This window comes from Xiphophorus hellerii, chromosome 16, assembly GCF_003331165.1.
Source record: "Xiphophorus hellerii strain 12219 chromosome 16, Xiphophorus_hellerii-4.1, whole genome shotgun sequence".
NCBI classification, from domain to species: domain Eukaryota; kingdom Metazoa; phylum Chordata; class Actinopteri; order Cyprinodontiformes; family Poeciliidae; genus Xiphophorus; species Xiphophorus hellerii.
The window spans coordinates 14,284,335-14,307,334 of NC_045687.1; the positions used below are offsets into that span (position 1 = coordinate 14,284,335).

Here is a 23,000-nt window from a genome sequence, read left to right on the forward strand (position 1 = left end):
TCTACGATTTCACATACTGTTACGACCCAGAATTCCCCTCCAGGTTGTACAATTTAATTTATTAAAAAAGTACACTCTGAATTTCAATAAATGCAGCTCCCATCTCTGGCACAAAACTACTCTGTGTGTTTTGGCTGTTTGGCTTCTCTAGTTAATTTTAAAATCAGAGACACGTTAATTCATGTCATTATTTGTTGCAGCTGTTAAGATCTCAGTTAATGAAAGAGAAAATGAAATATGAAGCTGGAGTCGGATATTGACATTCACAGTTTAAAAGCTCTCATAGCCTTTTTCATTCACTGATGTTATATCAAACTACAGTTATTAGGGTCAGATAAGGTTACCAAAAGTATTTCTATTTGCTAAATACCAAAATCAGAACGAAAACTTTAACATTCTTTGAATTTTCTTTGCATTTTCTTTTGTATTTGGTGGAATAGCCTTTAAACTTTGTGACTTAGGTCATATATTTGGGGTTTCCTCCCTCAAGAATCTCACAAAAGTATACAAGAATTTTTGTCCATTTATCCAGCGTTAGTAAATGAGTCTGGTTTTTAAGCTGCCTTGGCTGGGAACATCTTTGCCAACATACAACATTTTCTGTGATTTGTTGTCCTCATGCCACATGATTAATATGGCGGTGTTCCTTTTTTTTGTCCATTCATAAGCATTGCAGTCCATTTGGGTTGTTAGAAGATAGGATTTGAAAATATGTTAAAATACATTTCAGATCTGACATTTGTGCAGACAAAAAGAGAACATTTTAAAGCGAGGCTTTCACATTTCCCCTTATCAAGGTTTCCGACAAAAATCCCAGATGTAGCTGTAAATGTAAACTTTCATTGTAGGGATATTTTATATCATCCTGTGCAAGCTTAGATAATTTTGAACAGCTTGTGCTCAGGGTAAACAATTTACTTTATGGCCGTGTTTCATGCTCTCCGTGTGCCTATCCGATACTAAAGAGGAGCTGGGGGTTTTTTTCTGGAAAATAACATTTGTTTTTCGTGACAAGCTAAAGATGAACTGGCATCTCTAACCAGCATCAGCAGACTCTTTGATCTTTAAAAAGGATGGATTGCAAAGTGTCATATGCAGCTGCTGTTTTCCCGTATGTGGTGATTCATTTGTGCATACCTCACACTTTTGTGCTCATTTCTTTGAAACCTACTTTGTTTCTACAAAGCAGATACTGAGAACATTAGATAGAAGTAAAAAGATCTAAGCTGATCTTTTGCTATTTGTTCTCTCAGAATCGATATCAGACCAAATCATGTCTAGTAGAAAGACACATGATAACCTTTTGCTTTAACTGTAAGACTTTATGTAAGAATATTTTCAATTTTAAGGTCAGCTATGATTAGTAAAATTAATGTTTTCTGTTTTTGCTAAATGCTAAAATAACAAGAGTGAATGTTATTTAGAGAATTTTTTATAAGTTTATTTTAGCCAGAAATTGCTGTAGAGCTGGATTTGCTTGCTGCATTAGATCATTGATCAGCACCAACCTCAATGTTTTGGTCAAACAGATGCATCTGTAACGGGTACCAGGGTTCCGGACCGTCAGCAGCAGATAAAGCTGAAAAATGGAAATGGAAATGAGCACACGGGAGACGCAGTCTGTGTTACTCCAATTTCTCTCAGCTTATTTATTGAACAAACCAGCTCATTTAACTGTCAATACAGCCCAATTTATAGTTCAGTAATTTACTGTAGGGGAGAGCGGGGTATTGTGAGACATTTTTTACATTTGTTTCCCTATAGGCAAGGTAAAATGATGTATCAGTAAAATGTAAACATTTCCTATTAATTTGGGATGTTTCCTAGCTATGGAAGTTATCAGAATATCGTCAAGACAAAGGACAATGAAAATATGATTGTTTTAAAAAAAGTGGTCCTGTGTCTCACTTTACCCCAGATCAGGGGTAAAGTTAGACAGACCAGAAAAATCAATGGGGTAAATTGAACCATTTGGGGGTAAGCTGATACACTTACGTTTTCCACTTTAATACTACCATAACACATGTTGTAACAATTTGAATCCTGACTGACAACCTAACCTTCAAAAACAAAAAAATGTCAGACTAGGATCAGTGTTATGGAGATTGGTTAATTATAGTTAGCACTTGAAAGTAACCCAAAGTATTAAAATGTAAATTAAATACAACATAATATACTTCAAAATGTTTTAATTAACATTCACAGTGTGAGAATCATAGCACAGGACCTTTAGCTAGTATCTGGGTGTCAAGAGCAAAGTACAAGCAGAACCAGCTAATGCACAGTCTGGGTCTCAGAACATGGACCCATAATCGGAACTTGTCTTCATTCATCCATCCTGTTCTGGTGGAGGCACCTTTGGCTCCTGGAAGTGCTCCTATCAGGAAGTCATCCTTAACCCTAACTCTGGGGAAGACAAACATAGGAGGTATGGCATTCCCAGCAGCATTCACTGCACACACCACAGTCACTAGTTCTCCCCTCTCAGATGATGTGATAGAACCAACTTGCTTTTTTCCTTTCTCTGTCACAACCTGAATCAAGATAGAAAGTCTAGAATCAGGGACAAATGTACAATCAGTAGGTTACTATTGGTCTAAAAGTACATTGTATTTAATTTCATTCCATTCATTTTTCCAGCTCACAGGTTCACTGGTTATTATCACAATCCACTCAATATCAGTATGGTGCTCTCTTGTATATCATGTGTTGCTTACCTGTCATGGCTTTTGAACTGTAAAGACGCCGGTTTAATCTACATTGTAAATCATGTGTGGAGGGAATGTGTGCCTATGAAAGAGGAGAGGCAAAAAAAAAACCTTATCAGAATTCAAAACAAATCTTACGGGTAAAGCTAACTTAAAACATTTGCAACTAAAAAAGTGTCACCTGTCCATCACTACAGCCAGATTGTCGAAGAACTCCCCTACTGTAGTTTTATTGAAGGCTGTAGCCCTTCCCAGGGATGTTGCCTCTGGAGTTTGGACAGACAGATGGCAACATGCAAGAAACCTCCGAAACCACTCTATTCCTAGAGAGTAGATAATTTATTATTATAAGATTATTATTTAGCATTATTATTTAGCTTGTGATCACTTGCACACCCTAGCATACCTGCACATTGTTTCTCTGTCCAATTGGCTGGAACAGGGATATTGTTTCTCTTTGCGTATTCAAATGCCAGTTCACGGCACTTAACTGGAGGAAGGCCGTGGAACTGGTCAGCTAGTTGTTTCAAGTGTTTAGCAAGCTCCTCCTCCATCTCATCTGTGAATATTCTCTTTGCCTCAGCTACTGCACTCCGGGCTACTGATTTTACTTGCCCTTTCTCTTTTTTCTTTATGAATCTTTGTAGGGTTGTCTTGTCAATATTTCTGTCCCTTCCAGCTTTTCTTAAAGACTTCTTTCCTTGCCTGACCTCAGCAGCTGCATTCTCCAATTCTGCGAGGGGTGTTTGTCCCCAGGTTGTTTTGCTGGTGTACTTTCTTGGCATGATGGCTTTTCTACAATGGTTATGACATAAAAATTAAACAGATGTAATGTAATATTACACTAAATATGTTTAAGACTAAACTTAAATTGTACTTCATGATGAGGTAACGTAAGACAGTGTATCACATTACCCCACGGCATTTGTCTCATTTAACCCCACAGCCATCATTTTATAAAAAACAACATCTCTAGCAAGTCAGGCTAATCTTGAACTAGCATCAATCACATGGTTGTATATGTTGGAAGTTCATCAACATGCATGATATAAATTTTTCTACCTGAATTAATTTGCTTTGACACAATAGTTAATTACGTTTATAGCTAGAAAATTTACTTTCACGTGCAAAAAACACATTTTTATGAAAAAAACATACTTACCACAGCAACAGCATCAACTTCACCTTCCTGGCAAGGGGAGAATGGGAGGGGCTTGTAAATATAATGGTCACATGACCATAATTTTGTTCCATTGCCTAGATATAAGGGGTGTCTCACATTACCCAATGTCTCACAATACCCCGCTCTCCCCTACATATTAGACAAATTCCATCATTGACATAAACATCAACATTCGCTTTCCTTAAACCAGAAATAATCAAATAACCTCATATTTTGTCCCAATTCCCTCAGGTAACATGTACCTTCAATTCACTGCACTTAATATGCATATTTAATCACACACAGTGACATATTTAATGAGCATGTATCTAAAGTTATTGTAAACTGGCATAACTATATTAGAATTCAAACTACTTTAATTAAGTGAATGCATTACATCACAATTTAACCTTTCACCATTGTTTAGAACACAAATAAACCCTGGAGCCTGATCTACATATCTCGCTATTATCTGCCGCTACAGTGTGCTAACCAACTAGCATCACGGCATGTTAGCTACTCCCTCTAGCCACTCCGAAATACAACAAAACTCTTTACACTTTGACGCATTTCCTTAAACATTTCTCGAACGGTACCAAATAATAAAAAAAGTACTTTATTAAAACGAACTTGAAGGTTATTCTCACCTGAAAAATGTAAATGTAAATGAGCACATGGGAAAAGATATCGAAAGAGTTTTGTTGTATTTCGGAGTGGCTAGAGGGAGTAGCTAACATGCCGTGATGCTAGTTGGTTAGCACACTGTAGCGGCAGATAATAGCGAGATATGTAGATCAGGCTCCAGGGTTTATTTGTGTTCTAAACAATGGTGAAAGGTTAAATTGTGATGTAATGCATTCACTTAATTAAAGTAGTTTGAATTCTAATATAGTTATGCCAGTTTACATATCTTCAGACCAATCAGACAATAATTTCCCATGCGGAGGGCCCATAAAAAAGTACACGTCCAAACTGCTACAAACAGTCAGAGGATCATCAAGGCTGACCTTCCCTCCATTCAGACCGTGGACAGTTCAAAGGTTAGGAAAAGGGTGGCTAGCATCTCTGCAGACCCCACACCTGCTGGACATAAAATATTTAGGCAATTAGCTTCAAGTGAAAAAAAAAAAATCACAGAGGCAGTTTTCCCCTCACAATGTCTCTCTGTTTTGAACATTTTACAGCCTAAGCAGTAAGATACTCCAGAGTTTTTATTTTGTTTCTTTTTCTTTAGTAAAAGTTGAATGTACACACACATACATTTTTTGTACTTTTTGTTCCTTTTATCTTTTACAACATTTTATTTACTCTGAGTTCACTTATTTATCCTTAAGGCATCTATTCTGTGAGAGTGTGACAACAGAGTGAAATTCCTTATTTGTGTACACAGTCTTGGTCTATGAAAAATGATTCCAGCTGATGTGACTGAGTCAGGTGTGTAGGATGCCTTGTTCGCACACACCTTTTCAGCTCCACCCACAAATGGTCAAAAAGACTGATTTGATTTGGACACCGCAAAACACTGACTTTGTTGTTCTTAAACGAGTTTGTAATTACTTAGGTGGTTTCATGCAAATCTGCTGTAAGCAGGTTAAATAAACCCAGAGAGACAAAGGGACTCAATTATCCTCGCTGTGTTTAAAGGAAACTCAGTTCACTCCTGAATCTTCCTCTTACGAAATTGGGTATTTGATGGATTCAGGTACTGTTCAATTTAATTATAACATGTAAAGTCATAATTAAACTTTAGTCTTAATAGAAAATACTGTGACGATCACTTTTGATACACATTAAGGTATTTCAGCACTGCAATATTTTGTGTCATATTCATCTATTGATTACTCAGTGCCATAGGTCTTTTACAGACTTAAAAAGAAAAGTCTGAACTGGACCATCTTGTCTCAGATGAAAGATTTTCTTTTAGAGCCAAACACAACAGCAATGTCTCAGTACATGACTGATATAGTGTCCATACTTCAAGGCTGACTCACTTTATTATCTTTGGTTATAGTCAGCTTTACTGTCAGATATAATTTTGTAAAGTAACCTATGTTAGGGAAGCTTTTGTCTAAATCTTGAGATGATAGAGAACACTATGTCCCCTACAGAGCACACCGAGCTCTCCTTGAAACTGCACAAAAAAAATGCAACAATTGTCTTAAGACAAAGCAGTGACTCTTGTACAATAAAAATCATCTTCTACTGTAATGGGTAGGAACACAATGTAATCCAAGAGCAGCAGGTGTGAAAATGAAAGTTTTTTATATATTTTTTAAGACATTTAGAAGCCAATTATCACTTTCTGGACTAGATGTTAAATACAATTAGTCACCGCTTTATTATGTGATGTTGATTCATGAGATAAATTCCCTCAGTTGCCCAGTAATAATGCAGACATGTGACTCTTTATGATCCTTTTATCTTTGTAGAATCTAATCTCATGTTGGTGGCTTGACTTCCCCCAGGAGGGCCCAGGATAAGTGTATTATCTAGATCATTCCACTGCTGCTAACGAAATCACCAACAGCCAACGTTTCCTTACCCAAGAGATAAACCCATCCTGCCTGCAACTAGTTGATGGAGTGTGTGTGCACGGGCATGCATGCACTCTCTCTGGTCCGATTAAAGCCCTGCTCTCCACTGACATTAGCAGATCATGTGGCTTTCATCAGAAAAGGGATTTCAGGACAAAAAAACATTAAACCTGTTTTTTTTTCATGAGCATAAATCCATGTAGGATCTAAATATAGACCCTGGTTGTTTGCTTACTATATTTGAATGTGATATTCCTCCCCCCACTGGCTAAGCGTAGGGCCTTCCTGATTCTGCACCAAATTCAAAGTTTATTGCTTTACTCGGAACAAAAGACAGAGCAAAGGCTGCAGGTTCGTAAGACAGATGGGGAACAAGGCTGAGCATGATTCAGGGAATAGTCAGAGGAAAAAAAAAAAACAATAGCTTGAATTAGACGTATGAGCTTCTGGCACTGAGCGAACCAGTGGGATCAGCAGATTCACCGTTAGCATGAAAAATAACACCAGTGTGTTGGAGAGTTTTGTGAGCAGAATGGATATGTTTCAATATAAGTGAGTCAGTTTTGTTGCCTAGATCCATCACATTCTGTCTCCTGTCTCATGTGGACTCTAACCTCAAGTGTTCAATGAGGAAAAATGGACACTTGATAAAGGGACAATTGAATGGCGAATGGACAAGCGTCCATACTGTTAAAACCCCTATAGACTGCATTAACTGCTAAGTGAACTAAGTTGTATTTGTTCTTCTAGCACAATTTTCTTCTGAGTGACAAATCTAAAACAAATCAGTAATTCGCACCTCTTTATATTCAATGAGCAGAACAGTGAAATGTCATTGAAATGCACAACAGGGCGATGCGTATTGTTTGACAGGCACTTGGTGAAGGGTTGGTCTGCGCCAGACAACCCATTGGTCACCTCAGTTCCAAAGGCCATTATTGATCACAGCAAGAACCTGTATGAGCGATTATGCTGATGTCCCACAACAGTTTCAAGGTTGCTTACATCTGCAGCACTAAGTTTTGCATAATTGAGAACATTAAGTATAGACAAGCAGTTTGTCCCAAGGACATCAACAGCAGTTTCTTTGGGCAATTTTCAGCAGTGGACATATTTTATGAAGTTAAACAGATATGGACATATGTTTTATTAATGAAGTAATCCTGATTCTTGATTTTATGACCACTCCTCTGTGGTTATGATGAATAGAAACATTATTTTAGACTTTTAGATTTTTGGATAGAGACATAAATGATGCTGTTAAGACTTTTTACTTGATAAGACTATGAAAACACTGGATAAATAAAATAATTTTTAAATTCTATTTAATTAATGTTAAGCTGATTAAATCAAACATCAAAATGCATCATTACAAATTTATGTTACCTTACTGAGAGTATCTAATTTTACAGTAAAATTTAAATAACTTAAGTTCATTTACAAATCTATTCAATAAATTTGAATATTTTTGAAAAGTTCATTAATTTCAGAAACTCTGTTCAAGAAATCAAATACATGACGTTTTTATTACACACAGATTGATATTTCAAGTCTTTTTTGCTCTTAATTATAATTTTCTGCAAGAGCTAAGGAAAACATGGCATTTAAAATAACAATTTTACATCAGACCAATAAAAAAAACTTCAATATAGAAATGTAGGCTTAACAAAAAAAATAACTTTGAGTTTTTTGTTTATTTTGTTTAGTTTTTTTAAGGATAACCTCTTGAGATGTAGCATCACATTTTTAAGAGGGGCCTTATAAAACATCAAATAAATATTTTCCAAATGTGCTTTTAATAATGAGCTTCATCCAAAAACATGTATTTTATTCAATAAGACTGTATATTGCACCAGTTCTCAAAAATGACAACCAACAAAGGCACTTTACTAGAAAAAATTATCCAATTCATAATTATGTAAAATCGAATTTTGTATTGATTCAGTTCAAAACAATACAGATCTTTCCATAACAACCCAATCACACAGACAGATTCAGTTACATAAATTCCAATTTTTCATTTATTTCAAATACAATGAAGTTAGATGCCATTGATAATAAAAAAAAATGGTTGGTAAAAAGTTAACAGCTATGGAAGTTCGGCTGAGTTTATCAAATCCCAGAGTTTACACAAATTTCTAAAGTTTCACTACAAGTAAGTAAAGAAGGTGGAAAGGAATGACTGTATGACTATACACAACATGCTGGAAGCTCAGAGAACAGAGCAGAGAGAGCATACACAGAATACAGAGTACACGTCACTAGCTACAATAATAACTTAATCAATGGCTTCAACCAGAAAACAGATATAACTAAAAACAGAACCAGTGATTGTGTCAACAGGAAAGAGAAACAAGGAGAGTCTGAATGTGTGTCTGTGCCAATGTCCAGGAAGGAGAGAAGAGTACATTCTGTGACGGAAAAAAGCAGAGCATGCATGGTTAATGGTTTTAATAGCTGTTTCTATGGCTTCATCCAGGATACATACAGATAAACATGGATGCACCAAGCCAGGGGCACCAAAAGACAAAAACAGAAAAAAACACATTAGGTGAATGGCAGCAAAAGAAGCTAATAGCTTCTAAGATCTTTTTCATGATCACTTCATGGTAAAACAATTTCAGACAAATATTTAAAGGGCATGTTGCTTTGTTAAAGGAACTAAAAAAATACATAAATAAAGCATACTGTGCTCTAACAGGTATGTCTTTATGTGTCAGTTTTTTTCCCTACCAGAGTCAAGTTAGCTCCTTCCTTACTTTGAACTAACTAGCACCTTATATTCAAGTCACTTTTTATGTTCCCTTAGTTTTCATTTCTCATATATGAGATAGCATTTATTTTATAACCCATCACATCACATGTGGCATCCCTAATGGACTCTCATGGGATTTATGGATTATTGTCACATGGTATGCAGCTGAAGGGACTGAAACGTGCTACGTTATTTCCTCTGGTGTTCACAGAGTGAAAGCAGCAGTGAGAAAGATTTGTGTAAATATGTGCACACTCAAGCTGGAATTACACATCCAGGGTTAATAAGACTTGGAAAAATGCACAGGCATGAGCGACCTTAAACATTCTTTACTTTCTTTATTTTCCACATAAATTAGATATTCTGACAACACATTGCTCTGTCGGTTTAGTTTTATTAATCTGTGGCAAATCCTCAGAATCCTTATTTAACAATACATATTAAAGTATAACTATGTAGAATGGTACACATACATCCACAAGTGTTGAGGTAGTATTATACAAGCAGTGCAAAGCTTCCTTCTTTTGCCATAATGACACTTTCCAAATGAGCTTTAGATTCAGAGGGATTAGGAAGGTGTAATTAACCCACATACAAACCTGGAGTATTTAGAGAAGGCATCAATATGACAGAGACAACAACTAGCACATGCGTGTGCATGTGTCGATGTGAAGAGCTTTCAAACAGATTGAGCCAAAAGTCCCGCTTGTGCAGTGCTTTGTAGCTAAAAGTGACAGGTCTCATCTTGTTCAGACAAGAATTGTAGGCGAGATGTCGCTGTGCCGCATTACAAGCTTTCACAGCTTTGAGATGTTTGGTGTGATCAAAACTGAAATCCAAAAGGGGCTCTGCATAAAAACAGTGATTATGGAATCAATGTTCATGCTATTGCCTGCTGCCACAAGGCTTGGCATAGAGTTTCTAAATGACAACTGTTTGTAACTTTGAATTATTTTCCTGCTTGAGGCTGCAGGCAGCTGTGAAGAGTGCGTCAAATTCTGGCTCATCTTTTCTTGTATCTCTTCTGGAAAAATAAAGTGGATTTGTGATCTGTGACATTTCTGAAACTCAATGGAGGTTTCTACAGTTTTGACAGAAGGTGATGTATTTGTCACTGTCGCAATCACGACTACGTGGCCTGTTTACTGGCACATTGTTTGGTATTAATCACAACCAATCATGGCGTATACTTGATGGCATTTGCTGATTACATTCACTGTCTGGATACAGGATTGCAGTTCATGCATTAGCCTATATAAATCCCATGTCCAAATGTTGAATTGTCTCAAACAAAGATTTGAAGTATGACGAAACATCATTGCTGCTGTGGAGTAAATGTTTCGTGGTGGTACAGAAGCAGAAAGGGGCCTGTACGACTGGAGACCTTAGTTTCAAATAACATAGCTGATTTGTGAGATGTGTGGCTCTTGACATTCTGACTTGTTATTACATTTTCACACACTGCTGATCACAATATTACCCTGAGCAGGAAGTCGCTGCCACGTTTCCCTCAAGATCACAGACCTTTTTAATCTTATATTTGATTTATTATGGTTCTTTCCCGTGAAATTGTTTTAGAAATGTCTTGAAATTACTTTTTCCTCCAGTACAGCAGAATAATTTCACTTTTCAGTTTTTAAATTGAGTACATTTTAGAATTGTTTTTAACAAAGTTATGTGGGTTGCACTGTACGGGTGGATCTTTTGCTGGCTGCATTTATCTAATCACCTGCTGGGATTCAAAAGGAGCTGTTGGACAATCTTTTGATGCCTGATGATTCACCCGACTCCTTTGGACACCTTCCTCCTCTATCCGCCACAACAGCTCCACATCCACCTGCATGTCCGCTCCCCAACCTCTCCACTGCTCAGAGGTCGCCACCAGTCCTGTGCACATTTGAACACGACTCCTGCAGATCTCTGCACAACTTGGATCTCTGTCTGTTTTTCACCCCGACTTCTAGGCCGCCTCACAAGACAAATATCTATTCCTTTACCACCATCTTACTATTTCACCTGCACAATATCACCAATCTCACAGTCTCCACCTTGCGTTACAGACACTGGTTAAAGAACCCAAGAGCCCCAAGCCCTTTGCACCGTTTTTCCTTTCTTTGTAAATTAATTGTTTTCTTTTTTTTTTTTACATTGTGTCCTATCCATGATTATGCGAATGTGTTAGAAACCTACCTAGAAATATAATCTAAATTGATCAGACTTCCTATTTACCTGTGCAATGAATATAACACGGCACAGATCTTGAACTTAGCATTTTGGTGTCATTGGGTATTCATAAAAGAACATTAGACATTACTAAAAAGCCTTTACATCACAAATGTATAAATGTTTGTTAAATTGTAGTGGGACTTTAACTGGAGCCACATGTTTTGTTCAAATGTGTGAAATCTTTAGCTTTTTAGCCTGATTATCAGCTTTTTTGAACAAAGTTGTTGCAGAAATCACAGGAAAGTTACTGACTGTTGGCAGAAATCAGAAGTTTGTCATCATTCAATGACAGAGCTCTTCCCTGATCACAGATGACAATAATCGACAAATATTGATTATTGTCAGAAATTTTCTGGGAAACCTTCAAGTGTGGCAGCTACAGTGTGGTTATTGAGCAGTTTTTTCGAGACATGAGTTTTTCATCAGCTGTTTTCTCTCTCTCCTCCTCACTTTCTCTCTTCATGGTCCAGTTCTCCTGACACTCACCATGACAGTTAAACTATTTATTATTGCACTGAAGCCTCTGTACTTTTCGGATTTGCTACAGCTAAAAACAATGCAGTTTTTTATCTATTATTGTGCAGTATGGCAAGACTTAATCTCAATTTTTATTTGACATGTTTGATGCATATCTGTAGTGGTCATTTGGAGTGAGCCAGGTGTTGTTGCCATCTATAACAGGACAAACAGGAAAAACAACCATGCACAGACACACTCATACCTAAGAGCAATTTTAGAGAAAGCTATTAATCTCAAAAGCAGGCATGCTTGGGGAAAGATAAAAACTCAATGCAGAAAGACCCTAGGCCATGATTCGACTCCAGGACCTTCTTGCTGCAAGGCAATAGTGCTACAAACTGTTCCATCATCCAGCCCTCTGGCATTTTTGTTGTTACATATCTGCAAGGACAAACAGGTATAGACAATGGGTGGATCATGCAACTGAAAGTTCTTTCCAGTCCATCACAGAGCCATCACAGTCAATAGTTAATCTAACATGCAAGTCTGAGGCTGATAGAAAAAAGGTGAGGAAAGGCCTTACATGCACCGAGTGAATGTGCAATCGCCCCTCAGTCGCTCAGATTTGAAGCCAGAACCTTTGTTCTGTAAGAGAACAGTGCTAACTATATAACAACCTTGAAGCTCAGAAAGTACATCATGTAACAAAAAGCTTCCAGTAACTAATTTGCTTCCTGCAGCATGCTTTGCATCAGATCATTTTCTGCAGTATCTAAGTATAAAACTGAAGGATACCTGGACAGATGACTCAGCGCTTTTGAGAAGCAGAGGTTTCTCCTCGTGAGCATAAAAATTTATACTTTACTTCTTGTCAGTTCCCGATGAAAATGAGTTCAGACACATGCTTCTGTCACAGAGGAATGAGGGAATGGACATTAAGTCTGTGTTAACCTTTGAAACCACCTTCTTCTAATAATTCCAAAGTTTCATTTTAGTTTTAGATTGATGCCGAAGAATTTTATGCCTTGGAACAAACTTTGATTCCAGGAAGCTGCCCCTGAACAGAACAGCTGAAGGAAGGCTGTTCATGTGGTAATATTTTTTATCTTTTTATCATTTTTTTTTGTCTGTTGAATTTTAACATCTGCAACGGTTTATTCTTTCTGTTTAATATCAAGTAGTGTAGACTACATGGAGCAGTAAGCTCATTGTCTACAAATATTCAGAGATAGACAACAAGAGTTTTAGCCCTGGGTCATCACACTGTCCCAGCTGACAGAGACTAGATTTATGATTTTACTTGAACAAATAATGAGCTCCAACATAGCAACCCTTTGGAAATAGAATTTTTTTTTTTTTGCACACCAGGCTGTGGTGTTGGTTGAAACTGATGAGTATAATGAAGTGTTTTGTGTCTTTGCCTTGCACAGTTTCATTCTGTCCTTGCACTATTTAAAGATCAGCATGACTGACGTCAATAACTTAAGACACAAAGAGTTTCTGAGAATTATGACTGAAATAAATACGCAGGCAAAGGTGATTACATTCTCCGTATTGTAAAAGGTAAACTCATTTACCATCTTCAAGGGCGGAAAGCTTTTTTTTTAACTATTCCCATTGTCTGTTCACTGCTTCTCTGTAAATGTTGCTGTGAAAAAATATGGCGTGTGTGAAAAGGAGGTGGCCTTGCTGGCAGAGCATAAGCAGGCTCTATTGAATGCGTTCGTGCACTTAGGTGTTTAGTCACAACAGATGAGGAGCTGTCTCTCAGAGCACATTCACAACAGTGACTATAAATGACCAGAAACATTAGCAGAGTACAGACCAATACAAGTTAAAGTTGAAAAACATAAGACTTGGCAATGGGATAGGATATTCTCTTTCAATATTGTGACACCTTTTTTTGCTAATCAGCTAATGCTGGTAATATAAATTTTCCTCATTCTGTTTGACAGTTTAACAAGATCTACGATTGAACAAATAGTCAAAAATCCATTCTCTGACTGGGAAAAAAGTATAACCAGTGTTGCTGCTGGTGGAACTTTGATTTTAGTTGTTCTCAGAGGATTTTGTCATCAACTGTTTACAAAGAAATAAAGGATAGACAGCAACCAAGATTATGCATTGTTTAAGCACACTGATGTGTGTTTAAAACACAACAAAAACATGAGGAATAGAGGATCATTCTCTATGAACAGCCAATATAAACTCAAACAGACATTGATAACCTAAGAAAACGACTGAAAACACAAGAAATCCAGACTGGAATATATTAAAACCTTTGTTGACACACCCCAATTTTTGTGGGATAGTATCCTCTGGACAGCTGAGACAAAAGGTAAACATCTGGAGCTGTCACTTTTTGACTGCGGGGTAGCAAGAAGAGTATTCACCTTTCAATGAAAAGGTTGTAAGTTTGGTTTTGTTTTCAGGTCTTGGTGCAGTGATATTTTTTTAATATCAGTCTTAACTTTCCACTGTCACTCTGACTATATGACTATGCTTCTTGTTGAAAGCTGAACCTCTGCCACAGTATAAACTTTTTTCCAACCTCAAACAGGCTTTCTTCCAACCAGCTTGTCTTTCTATGTTAAAGAAAGGTATCCCCATGGCCATTTTATGTTTAATGTGGTATCTTCATTATACTGGGCAGTGTAATTTTCTCTGCAGAAATATTATCTTGCAGTTAGACCAATTTTTTAATAACTTTTTTGGGGGGGTAAACTGAGGTAAAAGAATCCGAGAACCTTCTTCTGCACGCTTACTGTCATCTTCACAATTTGCCCTCCTACATTTTCTTGATAAACTATAAAAGGGACATGCCACGTCTTTCTTACACACCTGATTTTAAAGGTGTTTGTTTACATTAGGTTTTATTCAGGTGTTTCAGAGTAAATCCATGCCACACTTGTATGAATTATTTTAAAGCAGTTTATAGTTGTGCACTACTTTGTGTTGGTCTGTCATATAAAATCCTACAATTTACACTGGTGATTTTAACATGGCTATTAGGAAAAATCTAAATAAATACTTTTCAAGGCAGTATACTTCAATTGATTTACATTAATTCCAACTCTCATTAAACGTGGCAATCAATTTAATGAGTTACATCCCTGGGATCTTATATACAGATTGACCAAATCAGGCTGAATGACAACAAAGCTTGTACCTGTGAACATTTTTTTCTTTGTCCTTGAGAGATGCAACTGGTTATAAATGCTTTTTTTCTTAGCTTTACATTCCTTTTGTATCGATTTGCATCAACCCAGTGGGAGGTCATAAAGACAGACACGATGCAAAGGATATCAACAAGAGAGGAAAAGAAACTTAGGCCTAACACTCACGTTGGAGCTTTGGAGACTAATTACTCTGTGTGTGCCACTTAGCAGCATTTTGAAAGCTGGGAGAGCAGCACTAGACATTCAGAGCCTCAGGGTACAGTCTCATTTTGCATTCAGCTGCTTCGGCAAGCCCCCGATGGCAGCAGAGCGCTTTCCAAAGTTTTAAACTGCGATGACATTTACAAAGTAAGGCCTTGGCATATTTGCTCTCACAGTTGCAACACGTGATATTTACAAATCCTTGGTGTTTGATTTGTTGGATGCTTGGATTCGGTTTATGTTAATTTAGAATGGTCTAATGGGGGATTTACTGAAACTGTTGCCATTACAGTGTCATAATGCTAAGTTTATCTGAATGACAGAAACACAGGCAATGTGCCTATAAAAAAAAACATGAAAAGAATTGGTAAAAATCATTCGGTTATAAAATCTGTCTTGACTTGACTATGAGGGACATCTAGTGGTAGATCATTATATTTTGATCAGCAAGTCCAACAAACTTTCTTGATTTATATCCTGGGGAAAATAACAAAAAAGAGATAGTAAAGAAAAAAATCAATGTTGGAATAACCTGGTCATTCACAGTATATTCAGATAGTCATCTGGGCTCAATCTTTGGGAACATAATGTTGCTTAACCAATATCATCAAACCCCATTCAATACCATTACTACCACAGGCTTGTAAAATAGAAAGAAGCATCACTTAATCTACATTTCTTCTTACCTTGATGTGTCAGTCACTCTGCACTGGTGTAAATCTAAGCTCATCAGACAACATGACCTTCTACCATTGTTCCAAAGTGCATCTTTATGCTCCTGAGCAAACTGAATCCTTTTCCCAATTAACCGGCTGTTTAGGCCTATTGCTTTAAGTTTCCTTGGTATTGTGAACGCAGAACACTCTCACTTTTGCTTATGAACACAGCCATGGTGTTTTTTTTTTTTATTTCACCAAACCTTTTAAGTCATTCAAGATTCAAGTCATACAATCATTCATTGTTTTTATCTGACCACATTTCTTTTGCAAAGATGACTCCTCACAAACCTTACAGTTTTTGTGAAGTGTTGAGTTTCACCTTAGACGTTTAACATTTGTTGATGCATGCCAATAATATGACCCTCCTGGAACAGTTTAACATCCTGTCCACAACAACAAGATTTGCTTTGCAACATAGCAGTTTTAGAAAGGAGAAGCCACTCACGATCTGTTAATGTTGAATAACTTGTCACTAGCTGAAATGCAGTTATTATTATTAACTCTTAGGTGGTGCATTTAGTTATTGTGCAAGGGCAATGTGTATGCACGGCAGACTTTTAAGATTTGACAAAAAAAATTCTAGTAATAAAAATGTAGTTGTAAACATGAAAAGGATTAAAGAGGTTTAACTACTTTTGCAGGGAACTTCATATCCACCTTTGGTGTCTACAGTATGTATGTGCAACCTGCCTCAAGGGGGTGCCCGAGGCCCATAGTTTATCTGTTTTCTACTTCTGTGCAGCCTGTCGGATAAGTAAAGCTATATGCAAACAATGGATATAAAAATGTATCGAAAGCAAGCAAAAATGTTACTAATAAACTAAGGCTAGCAATACTAAATCTATAGCTAATTGTTAAACAGATGATTGAGCAAAACTGTAAGATCAACTAAAGGTGTGGAAATCAGTCAAAAATATATCTACGATGGAGTCAAGTGCGCTTCAAGCTTAAATTACATAAAACGTGTCTTCCGACAACGATAAATAAAACATATATATAAATAAATACCAACCTTCACCCGAAATTTTAAAGTGACATGGGTTTATTATAAAATTAAGAAGCGTTTTTCCAGTTAAAAGTTAAAATGTTAAATGACTCTTTGGCAATAAATAATCATTATGAAGTTTCATAAGATTCTTACAAAAACAGTTAAGGGTTAAAATAGGCTAATAATACCTCCCTCCACAGGTCTCCTCCCCTTCTGTGAACTAACCACCTACAACAAGTTTGACAGCTCAGCCTTTTAGTACCGAGCAGCAGTGGTAACGACAGAAAAATTGCACTTTCTTCCACTGAAGACGGGTTTTGTCTTATTTTTTGTCGCTATGTGTGCGTCCGGCGTTTCCTGTGGGCTATGAGGGGTTTTATACATCCGTAGGCTTTGGTCACTTCTCCCCCCTGGGATTCCTTCTTTCCTTTTTTTGGCTCGCGTTGGTGTAGCGTCTGAGAAATAAATTCGAGGAAAACCTCTGCTTTTTACATTTATCCGGGCGTCGAGAGGAGGATAAAGATGTCGAACAAGGTGGATGAGGCGAACAAGCTCGCCGAAAGTACATACAAGGTAGGTGTTTTGGCTGCTGGTTTAGATGGGAAGCTGGGAAGACAACAGGTGCGACCACGGTGGAGAAAATTCCTCCATACTTAAACAGACGTGGAGCACAGCAAAGCTGAACAGGTGTTAACTAATTAAAAGCGTATTGCTCATTTTAAAAGCAACATTTAATAAATTCGACATGGAAAGAGGTTATTTTTTTCTCCCACTGTAACATGGGAACTTGTATAGATTAAGATAAACTGTTACAAGGACTGTTTAGTAGCATTTTGTACATTTTCAAATATTCTTAGCTCCCTTAGCAGCCTGTTTAGCTCTGCATTTTTTTTAACTTACAGTATTTAAACGCTTCCAAAGAGTTTTCCAACAGGTTTTGCCTGAGTACAGAAAGCTGGTTTTTGGAGAGTTGAATCACTGGTTTTGAGGAACTAGCTCCACCCCGATTCTATTGTTTCCTTAGAAAAGAGTTACTTTTAAAGTATCATCCTTATCTCAGCCAACATGTGGCTCTGACAATTGATTATTTTTGGATCTATATATAACTTGTTTGTGTGGATATTGTATTTATTGAAGTTATCCTAAGAAAAATTTTTGTTTGAAATACAGGTAAATTGGTTTCTTCAAAAATGCAACACATACACAAACCCAGTTTAGAGTGTAACGCTATTACAAAAAACTTAGATATTCAGCAAAGTGTAATGTTAGATGATACCAAAATAAAATAAATGAATAAATAAATAAATTCGCTCAGCAGATAATGACCAACACAAAAGAGCTGAACAGGTTGTGATGCATCCTAACACCTTAATGGAAAATTTAGTGAAAGGAAAAAGTGTGGCAGAAAAAAAGTTGAGTAAGCTATAGGATTATACGGCAAAGCCCATACAAGATGTTAGGGGAGTTTCCTGAGGTGTGAGCTGTAGTTGGGGTAAATGCTTTACCAGCCACCACACACAGAAGTATATATAGGCCATGGGCTACAGAAGTCATCAAAAAATAATTGTCTAACAAATCCATATCTCATTTGAGAATTAAATTATTGAAATAAACAAACTTTTCATTTATTGTTTTAATTTATTGGGATTGGAAGTTTGACACAGAACACTAGCATTACCAGGGTTTTCGACCTCCCCCCTGAAGTCCCGAAAGAGGGTCAAAAGACCCTCAGTCCAGGGCCCTGAGTCCAGGGTCAGAAGACCCTGGACTCAGGGCCCTGGCCTTATTTACATTACTGTAAATAAGGCCAGTAATGGCACAAAAAAATGGTACAAAAGCGCCTGTTCACACCTGCTTATAGGATGCTAGCTAAAATCCTTCAGGTCAGTCGACCCGTCTCTGGGCTCCAAAGGTAGAAATGTTAAATGACCCTTCTCTGGTAATGCTAGTGTACAAATGAGGCCTAAATGTGTTGCTTAATTTAAGCAGATTTCCTCAATATTAGGTTGAGAAAAGAGCTACATAAAGTGGCCAACTGTTTTTGCCACTATGCATTTTGTCAGCACAACTGGGTCCCATACTGTGAGCAAAACCCACATACACATGTTGACTGGGGATTTTCAGTGCAACCATTAAGCTTGAGGTTTTCATGTAAAATTCCTCTTAAATATATTTTCTTTAAAGATTATTACTGGTATCCATGTTTTTATTTTTAAAAGGCTTTATAATAATAATAATAATAATAAAAATATAAAAGGTACCAGATTGGCATAAAAAAAACATAACAGTTGCCAGTTCTTGCACTCTGCATGCGTCTCTCCACAGGTAGCCAAGTGAAGGACTATAAAGAGCTGGAGTGAGGGGGGGAAAGCAGACTCAAGGCTTTTCTTATAAGACTTTAGTCCTTTTGAACAGCTTTTATTTGCCTGGCCTCTTGTTAGGACAGCCCCCGCAGCTCATTGAAGTGGTGAAATACAGGGGAAAGACTCCAGGTTTAATAATTTAGGTGCCTGTGTGTTTTGTGTGGTAAGATTATACAGCAAGCTCCTCAGCAGCCATCACCTCTTGTTCACAGTTAATGGTAACAAAGTGCTCATAACAGATATTGAAATTATATGGTTTTGCTGTGAAATCAATTGAAGGTCCACACATTTCACAACATGTCAAAATTTCTCAGAGTTACAGCTTATCTTTCAATTAATTTATGTTAGAAATGTAAAAGCACAATTGTATCGAGCTCATGAATTATATTGTGGCTTGTATAATCCCTCACATTTTTCATAATCTGAGTGATGCATCTTTATCTTAAATGTCATTTCCTGACTTTAAGGCGTGAATCCGAATTGGGTGACTATTACATGACTCATAAAACATTGATTGCAGTGGGTGACTTGCTGCGCTTAACTGAGGTTTGATAGTTTGTAGACATGGGTTTACAGCTAAACTATCATTTCATTTAAGGTAGGTGCCTTAAGATAATATTTATTTGGTGCTATAGAGGTGAATTGAACTGAAATAAATTTCAAATTACTATTTTAACACAAAATACTTGGGTGATATGGGATACTGTTTACTAGTAGTGTGTGAATCTATTTAACATCCATCCATTCATAGAACAGTACATTGATTCATCCACAAACGAGTACATAAATTTGGGCTGCACACCATCAAGAAAATAGCTAATTGTGATGAATAGTGCGTTGGTGATAATAATTACGATTGACCCACAGTTTCCTCCTGGCTCTTTACTCATTTCCCTTCGTTAAAACGCCCCCACCACTCATTGAGGTATAGCATCTCGCCAATGATTGTACCGATCTAGTTTTGGCATTGAGAGCAAGGAATGTCATTTAAACAGGACAAATACATTGTTGTTATGTTTCATTTGCTTTTCAAATATAATAACCTACCAAATATTGTATCCAGTCAGTCCTACATGATTGCAGAATTCCTCCTATTGATATTGCAATGATAACTATGATCCAGTATCCACTATTGTGCACCCAAAAATCTATAGATCAGTACACCCATTCACAAGTCTGTCCATCCTTCCAATCGTCCTGCTATATATCTCCATTCATTCATTCATTCATTCATTCATTCATTCATTCAGTCAGCCATTCATCCATTCATCCATTCCGCCATCTATCTTTTCAAACTTTGCTAAAACCAGTTAATCCTTTGGTCATGTTAAGCGACTTTTTAATTGGACACATATCTAGTTTGCAATATAATTAAATATGACTATCATTATTAAGTGTCAATATAAGCAGACACCTAATTTGGTCAGTGGAACAAGTTGGGCTGATCCAGACATGATTACTTTGCTGTGTCTGGACCAAAATAAAATTGCGAGATGCAAGATATTTAACTGCCTTGCCAAATAAAAACCTGGATCTGCATTTAAACACCCATTTTGTATGATCTTCTTAACTTCCACCTCCTGTTGCTCATGTTTAATGACACTTACTCTCTTATGGTCACTGTCTTCTTGCAGAATGTGATGGAGCAGTTCAACCCAGGCCTTAGGAACCTGGTGAACCTAGGAAAGAGCTATGAGAAGTCTGTTCATGGTGAGTTGCTGTTTTCTTTACTGCATTTTCAGGTACACTGATAAGCTATTGGGGATTTGATTTAAGAAAATGCAATACATCTACATCCTTTCTGTGGCCTTCAACCACAAACATTTTTGTCATTTCCCCAGCTATGTCCATGGCAGGAAAGATGTATTTTGATGCACTGTCTAAGATTGGAGAGAATGCTGCTGGATCTCCTGTCTCCAAAGAGTTGGGTAAGTTGCTATGTTGCTCTCCTCTGGGATTAACAGGGAAAATATTTTCACAGTGAAGATCTTTCTCTATATCTCTGTCTATCTCCATCTATCTCTGACTCGCTGTTTTATTGCAGTTCTTTTAAGGATCTTTAAAATCCTTAACAGGCAAAATTTGTTTTTGAATTTTTGTTTTGTCAAAAAGAGGGATGATGAAAAGTTTGAAACCATAGCCTCAAAAAAGGAGACATGCGTGATGGAAGTGTTTCCAGTGGATTTGTTGCAACAGTGCTTCAAATTGTGAAAGTGACTAGATGGATAGCCTTGAACTTACACTTTTTGTAAATCTCCTTTGCCATCGAAAACAAAACATTTTCAATGATTAACTGGAGCATTTTCTTGTTGAAATACCCAGTGATCACTGCACAGATGGGCACCTGCAGTCTGCCTGCCGCAACATCTCCACATGTCCAGTTGCATTTTGACAACTCCACACAAACCAGACTTAGTTACTTCATTAAGATAAAAGCTCCTGCACTGTGCCTAAAACTTCTTCAGTGGGATCTTCTTGTCATATATGAAATGCTGGAAGGCTAAAGAAAAAAGTCAAGTTTTTTTTTTCCCCTCACCAGAGAATACAGCTTTCTTTCAATGTCAATGTTAGGTACTCCCTTGGAAAGTCCAAATTTGCACATTTGTGGAGTGGGAAGAGATGTGGCCTTTGTGGTTTCCGATTTGCCTGTGTTTTCACCAACAACTTTCTGGATACTCTGGATTTCGCATCAGGCGGCCATATTGACAAAACCAAAAACAAGAAGAAAATTTTTAAGTTTGCAATTGAGAAGAAAATAAATCCATAGGTGCTTATGTCTGCCTGGTGTTAAAAATGTATGAGAAAGTTCCATGCCATGGTAATTGTGCAGAGTCATTCTGTTTGCAAGAGGCTGCTCACAGACCTCTTTGATTGTTGTGGAGGAGAGTAAAGCGTCTCCCATCCTCCATTAGCTTCTTTACTTAGGTTGCAGAAGCAAACCTAAGCAGCGAACGCACAATGTTGGAGACATGGCACACACACACACCACATGTGGAGCCTTTTGGTTAATTAAAGTCAGGCTTCTGAGTGTGTGCAGAGGAAAATTTGTGTTGAAGGTGTTCATACTGAATATGTGTTTAAATGTGTTCCACTTTATAGGCACCATATTATTCATAGAATTGTGCTTTTGTGAGTAAAAAGTTGTCATAGTGTTTTGAAACTCTTGCTTTGAACATTTTTGGCAAATATTTAAAGTATTTTCATTTATTTATTGTATATTTCAGGTCTTGTGTGTTAGATTTTACAGAGTTTCCTATAGTAAAAGAGTATAGTAGGAATAGTATTAGTTAAAAGCTTGAACACACATGAGTCCAACAGAAGCGAAACTGCACTACAGTGAAAGCACAGGATGAGTGATGCTTAATATTTAAGTTTATGACTGAATGTGAAAGGTTTATGAGTAAACAGAGTTTGTTTAGTCTTCAGTTTGTTCCTGGTCAAATTCCCAAGCTTCACCTTCCCACTGGCTAATATGCAGCCAGACACGGCTGGGATCCTAACTCACTGTCACTAGTGACACACTTTGATTTAACCACTGTATGCCTCTCCTGTCTCCTGTGGTTTTAGAACTAAACTGCTAATTAAATTCTGCAGCACATTGGGAAGAGCCACCTGTTGCTGTGCTGTTTCCTGGCATAGTTAGAAAAAAGGTCTTTATACTGCTACTTGGTTTGTAGACTACTTTTTTTTCTGGATAGTTGCAGTT

General features: G+C 37.1%; 2 protein-coding genes and 1 long non-coding RNA gene across 6 annotated transcripts in view; 2 read left to right on the forward strand and 1 right to left on the reverse strand.

Moving 5' to 3' along the window:
• Nucleotides 1–10,534, forward strand: part of nptx2a (neuronal pentraxin 2a) — a 31,926-nt gene extending 21,392 nt beyond the window's left edge. The window contains exons 6-7 of the transcript XR_004342470.1: nt 6,454–6,458; nt 10,524–10,534. The gene's annotated coding sequence lies outside the window, so the exon portion shown is untranslated. The remainder of the gene's footprint in view (nt 1–6,453; nt 6,459–10,523) is intronic.
• Nucleotides 2,173–3,110, reverse strand: LOC116736004 (uncharacterized). The gene is made up of 2 exons (XR_004342472.1): nt 2,890–3,110; nt 2,173–2,790 (listed from the first exon to the last, which is right to left on the reverse strand). It is a non-coding gene; the product is annotated as an uncharacterized LOC116736004 (long non-coding RNA).
• A 6,623-nt stretch (nt 10,535–17,157) lies between the features above and the next one.
• Nucleotides 17,158–23,000, forward strand: part of baiap2l1b (BAR/IMD domain containing adaptor protein 2 like 1b) — a 32,773-nt gene continuing 26,930 nt past the window's right edge. For 3 of the 4 annotated variants that reach the window (XM_032586647.1, XM_032586649.1, XM_032586648.1), the window contains exons 1-3: nt 17,159–17,504; nt 20,929–21,004; nt 21,136–21,222. In XM_032586647.1, the coding sequence (XP_032442538.1) occupies nt 17,454–17,504; nt 20,929–21,004; nt 21,136–21,222 (214 nt within the window). In that variant the 5' untranslated portion in view covers nt 17,159–17,453. Of the gene's footprint in view, nt 17,505–20,928; nt 21,005–21,135; nt 21,223–23,000 lie in introns of all 4 variants that reach the window. The other variant, XR_004342322.1, reaches the window with a different exon arrangement.